Source organism: Spermophilus citellus (genome assembly GCF_964194105.1).
Source record: "Spermophilus citellus genome assembly, chromosome: 17".
Classification (NCBI taxonomy): Eukaryota; Metazoa; Chordata; class Mammalia; order Rodentia; family Sciuridae; genus Spermophilus; species Spermophilus citellus.
The window spans coordinates 77,511,051-77,524,242 of record NC_138199.1 but is presented as its reverse complement, the minus strand read 5'-3'; the positions used below and the strand labels follow the sequence as shown (position 1 = coordinate 77,524,242).

Here is a 13,192-nt window from a genome sequence, read left to right as displayed (position 1 = left end):
CTCCCATCCTCCTCCATCTGTCAGAACACCTCTGCAAAGAGGGCTTGGAGTATGGTCCACAGCAGAAGGACAGAGCTGGCCTCTCCCTGCTTGTAGACAGAGGAGCCTGCAGTGGCCCATTGATCAGGTCTGCCCAGCTCCCTGCTGGGGGCCTCCCACAGAGACTCCATCCCAAGCAGTCCCCAATCTCTACCCTGTCTCTGGCTTTGCGTTTCTAGAATGTCACACCAACGGAATCGCACACTGGGTAGTGTTTCCAGCTGGCTGGCTTCCCTTGGCGAGTGCGTTCCCAGTCCCTGGGGCTCTGCGTAGGTGCCGTGCCGCTGGGAATGGAGGGCCCCCCGCCAGCTCACTTGCCTATGGAACAATGTCTTGTTTCCTTAGTTTTCATTGATTATGAATGAACTTGGTGATGGAGGTTTTTGTGTGAACATAAGTTTTCAAATCACTTGGGTAAAATATCTATGTGTATAATTCCTGGGTTGGACGGTAGGATATGTCTATCGTTGTAAGAAATTGCCGGATTGTCTTCCAAAGTGGCCTACCATTTCATTCCCACCAGCAGTGCGCCAGCGTTCCTGGTGCTCCGCATCCCTGAGCGCTATTGGCATTGACGTGGGCAAGTTCTTTAAAATCTGTGGCAAAGGGGCTGGGGCTGGGGCTCAGCAGTAGCACATTTACCTGGTCTGTGTGAGGCACTGGGTTCGATTCTCAGCACTACATATAAATAAATAAATTAATTAAATAAAGGTCTATCAACAATTTAAAAAATAAAAAAATCTGGGGCTGGGGATTGTGGCTCAGAGGTAGAGCGCTTGCCTAACATGTGTGAGGCATGATGTTCGATCCTCCTGGGTTTGATCCTCAACACCACATAAAAAAATAAAATAATTAATAAAGATATTGTGTCCACCTACAATGAAAAAATGTTTAAAAAAATCTGTGGCAAAATGCACATAATCTAGAATCTTCCACCTCAACCACCATAGAGTGTGCTCCAAGTGCTATTAAGTACTCTCCTCTGGTCCTGCAACCAACCTTGGAACCCTTCCTCACGCAAGACCCAAAGCCTGTGCCCTTAAACACAAGCTCTCCCCCACTCCCTGGCACCCGCTGTCCTTCCGGTCTCTGGCTTCCTCTGCTCTAGGCAGGGTCCTGTGGACTATGCAGGGTTTGCTCTTTGAGTCAGTGGACTCTGTCACATTCCGCGACTGAAACACTCCAGGTGAACTGGGTGCACAGAATCACCACACAGAGACAGAGAGACCTCTTCCTTTGGGCCCTGTGACGGCTCCTCTGACCTTAGGGGTCTGTGGAGAGACAGAGGAGAATGTGCTGACCCCTTTTATTGGGGAGAAGCCATTCAAATGAGGCAGGGGGTCAGGTTTGGGGGTGCTGAGTCTAGCTTCCTGATGTATGTGTCAGCAGGTTGACTGACAGCTAGGAAGGCCACACCCAAGGGCAGAGCAAGAGCAGGGGACACACAAAGGGCGTTTCCATGGAACATTCTATCCCAAACAGGGCAAGGGGTAGGAGGATTACGAAAGCACATGTGAGTGTGGCTCTACCCCAGGTGTGCCTACTCAGACAACTGGCCTTGCTGTCCGAGTGGGGGAGAAGACCGAGTCCCCAGTCACGGCACTAATGGCACCACCACGCCAGACTGCAGTGATCTTTCAGATCCTGATGCATCTGGAAGGCGTGGTCACTCAGTGTGGCCCCCACAGGACCCGTTTCACTGAGCACATCTAGGGGTGTGTCTGAATTTCTCCTCCACCTCTGCTGGGGACAAGCACTCTGCCAGTGAGATGCCCGAGCCCATTTCCCTTTTGTTTTTAACTATTTTTTTCAGTTGCAGATGGACACAATACCTTTATTTAATTTATTTATTTGTAGGTGGTGCTGGGGGTTGAACCGGGTGCCTCACACATGGGAGGCAAGTGTTCTGCCACTGAGCCCCGGCCCAGCCCAGTTGTACCTTTTCATGTGAGGGTTGGCACAGTCTGGATCTTCTAATTGTGAAATGTTTGTTCTAGTCTCTCGCCCGTTGTGATGTGTGTTTTAATCTGTCCACTTGACTGGGCTAAGAGCTGCCCAGATAGCTCGAAGCACATTATCTCTGGGTGTTTCTGGAAGAGATGGATTTCCCTAATGGGGTGGCGTCATTCAATCCTTGAGGGCCAGATGGGATGAGAACCTGGAGGAGGGGAGGACTCCTGCCTTCAGGTCTGCTGACCGGGCTGGACTGACTGCCCCACCAGCTCTGCAGGGTGTCCGGCTCGAAGATGGCCACCCATAGGACCTTTAGTGTGAATAAGCTACACCCCCAGCCTTTTACACTTTATTTTGAGACAAGGTCTCAGTAAGTTCCTGAGGCTGCTGCAAACATGCAAAGTTAAAACTTGTTGAAGTGTAATGACTTTTTTTTTTTTTAAAGAGAGTGGGAGAGAGAGAGAGAGAGAGAGAGAGAGAGAGAGAGAGAGAGAGAGAGAGAGAGAGAGAGAATTTTTCAATATTTATTTTTTAGTTCTCGACGGACACAACATCTTTGTTGGTATGTGGTGCCGAGGATCGAACCCGGGCCGCACGCATGCCAGGCGAGCGCGCTACCGCCTGAGCCACATCCCCAGCCCCGACTTTTTCTTTTTAAAATGAGGTCTCACTGTGCTGCCCAGGCTGTCCTCAGACTCCTGAGCTCAAGCAACCCTCCCGCCTCAGCCTACAGAGTGTGGACCACAAGGGTGTGACCCACACCCTGGCTCAATTGCCTTTTATCATTTGTACTTTTTGTGTCCTATAATAAGACCTTCACAATGTCCTCCGATGTTTTCTCAGAGGTTTTATAGCTGTAACTTTTCATTTAGATGTATGATTTGGTTAAAGTTTTGTGTTTGTTTTTTTTTTTTTTTTGGAGGTACTGAGTATTGAACCCAGGGCCTTGTACATGCGAGACAAGTGCTCTACCAACTGATCTCTGTCCCCAGCCCCTCGGTTAAAGTTAATGAGTGTGAGGTAAAATTCTGGGTCAGGAAGGTGTCATTTGCCTAATGCAGAAGTCCCTTTGTCCCAGCACCGTCTGCTGAAAAGGTTTCCTTATCCCTGTCAGCCAGTCAGGCCTGTGGTGTAGCTCCTGGTGGACGGTGGGCTCTGCCCCCTTCCAGAAGAGACCTAAGGACTGCATCTGTGGGCCTGTTCTTTCCCGCCCATCTGTGTCTTTATCCGAGGCTGATAGCACATGGGCTTTACATCAGATCCTGAAATAAGGTAGTGTACATCTTCCAACTTTGTTCTTCTTAATATAATTTCATAAACCAGGTGCAGTGGTGCACACCTGTCACCCCTGCTACTCAGGAGACCAAGGCAGGAGGATCCTGAGTTCAAGGCCAGCCTGGGTGACTTGACAAGACCAGGTCTCAAAATAAAGAATCATGTCAGCTGTTCTAAGTCCTCTGCATTTCATGTAAATTTTAGAATCAGCCTGTCATTTCCTATAAACGAGAGCTTCCTGGGATTTTGATTAGAATACAGTAAGCCTACAGTGGACGTGAAGGACCGACATCCTAACCAGACCGACCCTCCAGACAGTGAGCGAGCATGGCAGTCCCTGGCCCACCCAGCCTCCCCAGCTTGCCGCAGCAAGGCCTGTGGTGTTCCGTAGAGGGTAAGAAGACCTTTTCCTCCTAGCTGCTCCAGGCTTCTTGCTGAGTTAGTTTTCTGGTGCACCTAATATAATGGCGGCTAGCACAGACGGTAAAGAGGAGGGCTTGGGTTGGCTCACAGCTGGAAGGTCTCAGCCCCTGGCCAGCGGCCCCTCTGCTCTGCTGTGGCAGCACAGTGCCCCGGGGGGTGGGAGGGAGCCTGTGCTGGAGCAAGCGCTCAGCTGGAGGCAGCCAGGAGCAGGGAGAGCATGAGGAGGGCCCAGGCCCCAAGGTCCCCTTCAACAGCATGCCCCACGTGACTGGGAGGCTTCCGGCTCAGCTGGGCTCCGCTCAGTGTCCACTCAGGCTGCGGAACAAGCCTTCCACAAATGGCCTCTGGGGACACTTTCCTGAACCCCAGCGCTCTGTCATTCTCCTCCTCCTTCATTTTTCCTTTCTTCAGTTCTGAGGATCCAGCCCAAGGGTTGCTCCCTCAGTGAGCTGCAGCCGCTGGCCTCTCTGTTTCTATTCTGAGCCGGGGTCTCCTTGCTGAGGCTGGCCTTACGCTGGCAATACTCCTGCCTCCGCCTCCCAGGAGGCTGGGGTCACAGGAGTGTGCCACCGTGCCTGGTTCTTAGGCTTCACTTTTTAAAATATTTACTTTTTAGTTATAGTTGGCCACAATACCTTTATTTTATTTATTTTTATATGGTTCTGAGGATCGAACCCAGGGCCTCCTGCGTGCTAGGCAAGCGCTCTACGGCTGACCAAGACCCCTGCCCCGGTTCTTAAGCGTTTTATGACTGGTTTTCAAAGCTTTCAGATGTCAGGTCATGTGGTCTTATCTGTCTTTATCCTTCTTGGGCTTTGTCAAATGTTTGAATCTGTGGGTTTATGGTTTCTCAACAGTAGTTGTCTTCAGTCGCCTCTCTGTCTTCTGTCCTGGCATCAGGCGTGTTGGACGGCGCTACGGTCCCCTGGTCCTGGCAGTCTTCACAGTGGCTTCTTCCTGTGGTTCAGTTTGGATACTTTCTGTTACTGTGTTTCAAGTTTGCTGATCTTTGGTTTGCTTATCTAATCAACGGTTAAGTACATAGAGTTAATTTCTAATTTCAGATTTGTTAGTTTTAAAAGTTTCATTTGGGGGGCTGGGGATGTGGCTCAAGCGGTAGCGCGCTCGCCTGGCATGCGTGCGGCCCGGGTTCAATCCTCAGCACCACATACCAACAAAGATGTTGTGTCCGCCGAGAACTAAAAAATAAATATTAAAATTCGCTCTCTCACTCTCTTTAAAAAAAAATAAATAAAATAAAAGTTTCATTTGGCTTCCTTGATATCATTCCTCTCTCTTCATTGTGTTCATATTTCATTTTATTTTAAAAATTTTTTAATTTTATTTTTTAGTTATGATAGGACTTTATTTTTATTTATTTATACATGGTGCTGAGAATCAAACCCAGCGCCTCACACATGCCAGGCAAGTGCTCTACCACTGAGCTACATATTTTAAATTCATGAACATAGATTCCGATTCATAGGCAGCTTGTGTATGATATAACATATCTGTAAACATATACTCTCCTTCATGGCTACGTGACATTGGGACCTTCCATACACTTAGGCTGGCTAATTTCTCGCCAGGCTGATTGTCCAACCAATCTGTTTTCTGTAACTAATACCTCATAAGGTTTTGCCAAGAGAGCCACAAGTCCCTCCCGTCCTCTCCAACGTTTCCCTGACTTGTTGAATGTTCTCTGTAGGATGCTGGCCCAGGTTCACCTACCCACATCCATTGCTGTCACACCTTTGTGCTTCGACCACCTCGCCATGATGACAGGCGTCAGGTCCCCACTCCCTCCACCATCCTCAGGAGAGAGGACCTAAAACAAAGTTCCTGGGCAATGGGCTATGGTCATTTCCTGGCTGTTCATATACATGTTGCCATATCCCCCCAGAAGTTGGGCCAGTGAGTGCTTCGAGCGGGCATGAGGAATTCTCCTCACTGAAAGACCATTCCTAGCTCACGAGGCTAAACCCGTCTCCTAGTGTAAACCCGAGAAACACGCCAGGTGTGGTGGCATGCCCTGTGATCCCAGCCACTCAGATGGCTGAAGCAGAAGGGTTACATGTTTGAGGCCAGCCTGGGCAACTTAGAGAGAACCTGTCTCAACATAAAAAATAAAAAGGGCTGGGGGTGAAGCTCAGTATACAGCACCCCTGGCTCGATCCCCAGCACCAGCACTGAAAAAAAAAAAAAAAAAAAAAGAATGCAAGACACTTTCCCTGCGTCCCTTGGGACCTGGGTCCTGGCCCAGGCTTCCCCAGACAGGAGCACCCATCCCCAACCTTGACTTGAAAGCACATGATTCCAACACACCAAGCAGGAGAGAACACCAAGCTCTGGCTCTGGCAATGGGCCGTGGCAGGGCTGAGGGCAGGCATGGCAGCAGGGTGGCAGCAGGTACAGTGTATGTCTGGAGTCCTGGGCCAGTGGCACCCCTGCCCTAGATGAGGTGGCTGAGCCAGTGGCAGCAGCAAGGCAGGTCTCGTCTGTCCAGCTTTTTGGCAGGACCATGGAATACACAACCTTGACCCAGAGCTCCCTCCCCTGGGTGTCCAGTGAGGCCCCCAGCATCTTGTCTTGCCACCCATGGTGGGCAGCCTGTCACCCACCTGGTATTCCACCCCATCTCTTTCTAGCCTGTGGACTCCACTCTGTTGGGGCTGCCAAGCCCTAGGTAACGGGAGCAAGGTAGGTCAGTGCCAGCCCTGACAGCTGGGGTCTCGCTGGCTCAGCACCCCTCACAGCATGGGTGGGCAGCTGCTCTGGCCAAGGAGCCCTGTGGGGATCCACTGCAGGGGCCTCTTGGGGGTATCCTTCCCCAAAGGGGGAACAGTGTGACTCAATGAGTCCCTTCCTCACCCCCCCCCCCCGGCCCTTTTTTAAGTTATAAAGAAAACTCTTTAAGTTATAAAGAGAAGAGGCTTATTTTGGATCATGGTTCTGGCCCAAGGTTGCAGAGCAACCTCTGGTGATGAACTTCTTGCTAGACCCAAGAGACGAGGGCCTCCTGTCCTTTCCATGTTCCATGTCTATGGAGGTGTGTGGAGTTCCTGCAGCACCTTTCGAATCATGAGGACAAAAGCTCCACCTGCTGGGGACATTGCTGCAGAAAGACTGTAGGGTCTGTGCCCCAGTGGGGACAACCCACCTTTAGATTGTTGGCTAAATGAGAAAAATAAGACCGTGAGCTGAATCCCCTGTCATCTGGGTGAGCCTGCGTTCAAGCTGGTGCTGCCTCCCACCTGGACGCTCCTGGGCAAGCTGGGATAAATGCACGGTGCTTCCTGCTGACCCAGGCCCGAATAACCAAGGGAGAAGAGATGGATTTGGGGACAAGATCAGGTGGCCCACTTAAGCCACTGGAGACTCAGATCTCTCCTCAGAAGGTGGGCAGGAGCCCAAGGAAGTAGGTACCCTGTGCCAAGGACACTCCAGTCAGGGGTCCTCCTTGCTCTTCATCCTCTCTGCTAGGGCCCAAATCTCTCAGTACAACTAAATTTTGAAATCTTTCCTGTCACTGTCTGGAGATTCAAAGTCTCAATGGAAACGTCTGATCTGCTGAGCGCGGCTCAGCTGCCGGGTGGGCCGTCATATTCGCCCGTTTGGATTCAGAAGCAGGGCTTGCGTTGCTGGCCTCCAACCACCGGAAGGTGCAGGCACAGTTTGCTCAGGACTCCGCATTGTTCTGTTCTGGTGCTGGGCATGGAACCCGGACCTCAGGCACATCCCAGCCCGGGGCTCCAGTTTCTCGGCTCCGCCCATCGCAGGCACCAGCTTTGCTCACGCGGGCCCTCGCCGTGGTGAAGTCACTGCAGCACCTCCCGACCCCACCGACGCGCCGAGCTGCTCCGGAGGAACAAAAGCCCAGAGCTCCGCGCGGATCCGCGATCGGAGAGAAGCGCGTTCTGATTGGGCAGGCCCGGCTCGGCTGCACCAATCACGCGGGAGGAGGCGGCACCGGTCCCGCCGGCCGGCGCTGGTGCCGGGCAAGCTCGCTCCGGCTGAGGCTCGGCCGCCCAGTGGGGCGCGGGGTGCGGCTGTTCCCGGGCCGCCCCGGCCATCTGGTGCTGGTGTTCCAGGAAGTAGCGAGCCGCGCTGGGAGCGGACCCAGACCCGCTGCAGGATGTCCCGGCGCTGCCCTGCGCTAGCTGTGCCATCACCCCCCAGCCGCCGTTCCTCTTCCCGCGTACTGGCACGTCTGCCTCGCTGGCAGCTTTGGGGACCCCCGAGTTAACCTGTGTACAGAGCTTGCCCCCAGAGCTGGCCTCCCGCGCTGCAGACCTGGGTGGCGCCCTCTGCCCACTGCGGGGCGGGCCGGCTCCAGGGTGCGGGAAGCGCCCGGAGGATACTCAGGAGGGCCAAGAGTTCTCTGCGCAGAAGGAACCACACCTGCAGCCGTCCCCGGGAGGCCTCTGGAGGGTGAAGGAGATGAGAACCTGCAGAACCTGGGCGGGGCAGGGGTGGGGAGGAGGTGGAGCTCTGACCCCCAGTTCAGGACTTCCCAGCTGTCCATTGCAAAGAAAAGGGGTGTAGCCCCGGGATTTCCTCTTTCCCCCAGTCCTGGTGTTATAGCCAGCTCCTGCTGGATGTGTGCTACATCTCATCCAGCTTATTATTTTCTTTTTCTTGGTCTGTTGCCGAAAGCTCGCTCCTAGTTCTTGATGCCAATCCAATCCAATAACGAGGACAGTTTTGAGAAAAAGGAAAAAAGAAGGGGTGTGTGTGTGTGTGTGTGTGTGTGTGTGTGTATATATATATATATATATATATATTTTTTTTTTTTTTTTTTCCCTAGCAAAGGAGAAATGGGACACCTGTCCTAGAAGCTGTGATTCTGCCCATCAGCAAGAACAAGGGTTTTTTAAAGAGGTGGTTCAGGCCGTAATCAATCCCAGCTGCTTGGGAGGCTGATGCAGGAGGATTGTGAGTTCAAAAGCAGCCTCAACAACAGTGAAGGCTAAGGAACCCAGACCCTGTCTACAAAACAGGGCTGGGAATGTGGCTCAGTGTTCGAGTTCCCCTGAGCTCAATCCTTGCCACTGCCCCCCCCCAAAAAAAAAATGTTAAAGAGGTGGTTCAAAAGCTACATTCCACGGGTTCTGGGTTGGAGCTGTAATTCACTTGTTGATTTGGGAGATAGTCATTTCTGAGATCTTTTGGTACCATCCCCAAAGTCTGGATTATTTTCTTCTTAAAGTGGGTATGTACTCAAGGACAGGTAAATCTGCCTTGGATGGGGAAGAAAGATAATCCTGTTTCTCCTGAGATTAGGGAGGAGCAGGGGGAGAGGAAGAGAAAGAAAGACGTCCACTTTAAAAATAAACTGCAGGCTGGGTGCAGTGGTGCACGCCTGTAATCCCAGAGGCTCAAGAGGCTGAGGCCAGTCTAAGCAATGGCAAGGTGCTAAGCAATTCAGTGAGACACCGTGTCTAAATAAAATACAAAATAGGGCTGGGGATGTGGCTCAGTGGCTGAGTGCCCCAGAGTTCAATTCCTGATACTGCCCCCCTCCACCAAAAAAAAAAAAAAAAAAAAAAAAGTTGCAGTGGCAAAGCAGCAAGGGCTACATTCAAAGTGCAAAGTGGACCTCTGCTACAGTACTGGGGACTGAAATAGGGCCTTGCACAGGCTAGGAAAGTGCACTACTACTGTGTTTCACCCCCAGCCTTTTTGTTTGTTTTGAAGTAGGGATTGAACCCAGAGTCATTTAGCCACTGAGTCATATCCCCAGCACCCCCTCCCCTTTATTTATTTATTTTTGGTGGGGGGGGTTGAACTCAGGGGTCTACCACGCGGCCTGCGCAGTGGTTTCATTAATGAGGTTCTGGCATTAAGTTAGTTAGAAGAGATCAAAATAAAACACACAGACAGTACCTTATTTTATATTGCTAGGTCCGAGACGGCTCGCCTCCCTGGTCCCCGCCTCAAGCCGCCCAGCAGGGCAGCGAGGATTACTCTGGGCTAGCAGGAGAGAGAGAGAGCGAACATGCCGGGGAGTAGCCTTTTATTTGGGGGGACAAGAGATTCAGGGGAGAATTCCATCCAATGAAGGTTGAGGGGGGGCTGCACTCCAAGGTCAGGGTCAGTGATTGGGTCTCCAGGGTCAGTGGTCACGCACACCCCCACACGGATGGGCTCTCTCATCAGGAAAGGGTCGGGATAACTCCGACACAGCCAGAGTGCCTCAGGCCCTTAACGGGAGTCACCCAATCACGTGTCAGAATGGCTCCCCACACAGGGGCACTCAACTACTGAACCTCATCTCCAGCCCTGATTTGTATTTTATTTAGAGACAGGGTCTCACTGAGTTGCTTAGCACCTTGCCATTGCTGAGCCTGGCTTTGAACTTGAGTTCCTCTGATTTCAATATCCTGAGCTGCTAGGATTGCAGGTGTGCACCACTGTACCAGCCTTAGGTTTTATTTTGAGACGAGGTCTTGCTAAGTAAGTAGGGTCTTACTAAGTTGCTGAGGTTGGTTTCAAATTTTCAATTCTTGCCAGGTGCGGTGGCTCATGCCTGTAATCCCAATGGCTCGGGAGGCTGAGACAGGAGGATTGGGAGTTCAAAGCCAGCCTCAATAATGGGAGGCACTAAGCAATTCAGTGATACTCTGTCTCGAAATGAAATACAAAATAGGGTTGGCGTGTGAGGCACTGGTTGAGTTCCCCTGAGTTCAATTCCCAGTACCGAAAAAAAAAATTAATTCTCCTGCTTCAGCCTCCTGAGTTGCTGGGATTACAGGCATGGTTCCCCAGCCCCTTTTATTTTTTAAATTAAAATAATTTATTAGAGCTTTATGGTTATACATAGTAGTTGGGTCCATCCCCATAATTTTGGTTCATGATCCCCAGCTTTTCCCTCCCCTTTTTCCTCTCATCCTCCCTCCCCTCTCCCCTTTCCCAGCACTTTTAAAAAAATTTTTGAGACAAATTTTTTTTTGAGGCTAAATCGCTCAGGCTGACCTTGAACTTGCCACCCTTGTGCATTGGCCTCCTGTCCTCCAGGTTTTCTTTGGATGGTTTGGGCATGGTTGGTCCCCCAAGGTTCATTGTTGGAGCTCCAGTGTGGTGGAGGTGGAGCCAGGGGCGTGGGAGGGAGGGCAAGGGTGAGCCTAGGAGGCTGGGCCCTGGATAGCTGCTGTTGGGTCTTCTGTGTGTCTGCCTGCTTGTGTCTGCTTTAGTCTCTAACTCGCCAGTTTTGTGGTTAAGAAGCCTCAAGCTACTTGCAGCAGATTGAAGGGCACACCCAGAGAACCTACAAGGCTCTTCCCAACCCTTCTTGAGAGGTCCTGCAGGCTCAGATGGCCTCAGTCTTTCCAGTGTGGACATTTCTCTTAAAAAATTTTTTTTCTGAAAATGCCCAAATGTGCTGCAAAAAGAACTTTTTGTGATGTTTTCAGATCTTGCCTGTCCTGATACTGTAGACAAGGAACGGGTGAAAACCCAGCCTCTACCTCAGAGCAAAGCCTGTCCAAGGAAGGGACATGCCTTTGTCCTTGGAAAAACCCACAGAGCACTCTTAGGCACATTCCCACCCTGCTAAGTTGTTTATCTACAGGAGAGATCTGCTGCACCAGGTGTCCCTGACTCAGTCAGGCTAGGTGGGGATCCATAGCAGCCCCCTAGCAGCCACCAATCAGCATGAGACAGGGAAATACCTGGGATGCCAGATAACCCTCCCAGCAGTTTATGGTGGTTGATAACAACTTGGGAAACCATGTAGTTCAGCATGTACACCCCTCTTGGTTTAAACCAATCAGTTCAAATGAATACCCCTTTTGTACTGACCAATCACCCCTACCCAACTTGTTCCCGCCAGTGAATGTGCTAATCATGTATTAGAGTTGTTATTTGATTTTCCCGCAGTGTGTGATGATTTGCTAGGATGTATGTGAATTCCCTGCCTTCTCCAAAGAATGTATAAAACTGCTGCAAACCCTGGGCTCGGGGCCTCTCAGCGTCACCAGTTGCTGTGTGTGCGTGCGGAGGACCGAGCTAGCTCGCAATAAACACCTCTTTGCTGCTTACATCGATCTTGGGTCTCTGGTGGTCTTTGGGGGTCCCAAATTCGAGCATAACATGGGCAGGATCTAAGCCACCTCCATGAGCCATGGCCACACCTTGTCAGGCCAAGAAGGGTCCCTGAGGTATGGAACAGAGGTGCAAGGGCAGGGCGATGCTAGCCTGAGAGCATCCTGGGCTGACCACATCCAGGGCTGTGGGCAAAGGAGCTGGGACGAGATTTTCATCAGCCAATGCTGGGTAGGAGTTCAGGGCACCAAGATGGCAGACGCAGGGCATCAGAAGGGAGCCCCTGGAAGATACAACAGGAAGAGGAGCCGTCCTGTTGAAGACAGTCCCATTACCATGACAACTCCCACCCCGAGGACTTGTCTCCTTGACGACTCCTGCCACAGGTTCAGTGTTTTAAAATGACCCGTGGGGGAGCAGTGTGAAGAAGAAGAGGTGAGAACGACCCCCGGACCGACCAAAGCCGCGTGCCGCTGCATCCCGGCGTCCAGCGCCTGCGACCCGCCGCCGTCGCCACCATGCCCAAGAGAAAGGCTGAAGGGGATGCTAAAGGAGATAAAGCCAAGGTGAAAGACGAACCACAGAGAAGATCTGCAAGGTTGTCTGCCAAACCTGCTCCTCCAAAGCCAGAGCCCAAGCCTAAAAAGGCCCCTGCAAAGAAGGGAGAGAAGGTACCCAAAGGGAAAAAGGGAAAAGCTGACACTGGCAAGGATGGGAATAACCCTGCAGAAAATGGAGACGCCAACACAGACCAGGCACAGAAAGCGGAAGGTGCTGGAGATGCCAAGTGAAGTGTGTGCGTTTTTGATAACTGTGGACTTCTGGTGACTGTACAGTTTGAAATACTATTTTTTATCAAGTTTTATAAAAATGCAGAATTTTGTTTTATTTGTTTTTTTTAAGCTATGTTGTTAGCACACAGAACACTTCATTGTTGTTTTGGGGGGGAAGGAGCATATGTCACTAGTAGAATGTCTCCAAAGCTGGATTGCTGTGGGGGAAGACACCTTTCCCTTCTAGTTTTGAGAGACTTCCTCTTTGTTCCTAAGAGGAAGGGATTCCCTGATGTTGGCACACATAGCCACCTTGGCACAAATGCCTTGTGTTATGGAGAAACTCAGACTCATCTGTATGTCCTCCTGTCCCTCTCTGCCATCGGCATAGACTTAACTCCCCTAAACCTGTTGGGACCTGATTCCCAGCAATGGGTTTCACCAGTGTGGGGGGCAACCTGGACTTTCCAGTGACATCATTGAGATGGTGTCCCTCAGAAGAGCAGCAGTTCCTTTTCTAGATTGGGGATCTCCAGATTAAAAATTCTTGCCATTTTCCTTTCATTTCCTGAAAGTCAGGGTCGGCTTGTGAAAAGTTGTTAAACAACATGCTAAATGTGAAAGGTCAACCCTCACTCGAAACTTTCCCTACTCAGAGCATCCAATGAAGACTTCATGGGGTTTTA

The 13,192-nt window shown here is 51.1% G+C and overlaps 1 protein-coding gene across 1 annotated transcript; it reads left to right on the top strand.

Annotated features, from left to right (window-relative positions):
- Window positions 1-12,188: 12,188 nt before the first annotated feature.
- Window positions 12,189-12,524, top strand: LOC308636920 (non-histone chromosomal protein HMG-17-like; the record flags this gene model as incomplete). Its single annotated transcript, XM_081272785.1, has 1 exon — window positions 12,189-12,524. The coding sequence occupies exon 1, from the start codon at window positions 12,252-12,254 to the stop codon at window positions 12,522-12,524; it is 273 nt and encodes a 90-aa protein (XP_081128911.1). The 5' UTR covers window positions 12,189-12,251.
- Window positions 12,525-13,192: the final 668 nt, after the last annotated feature.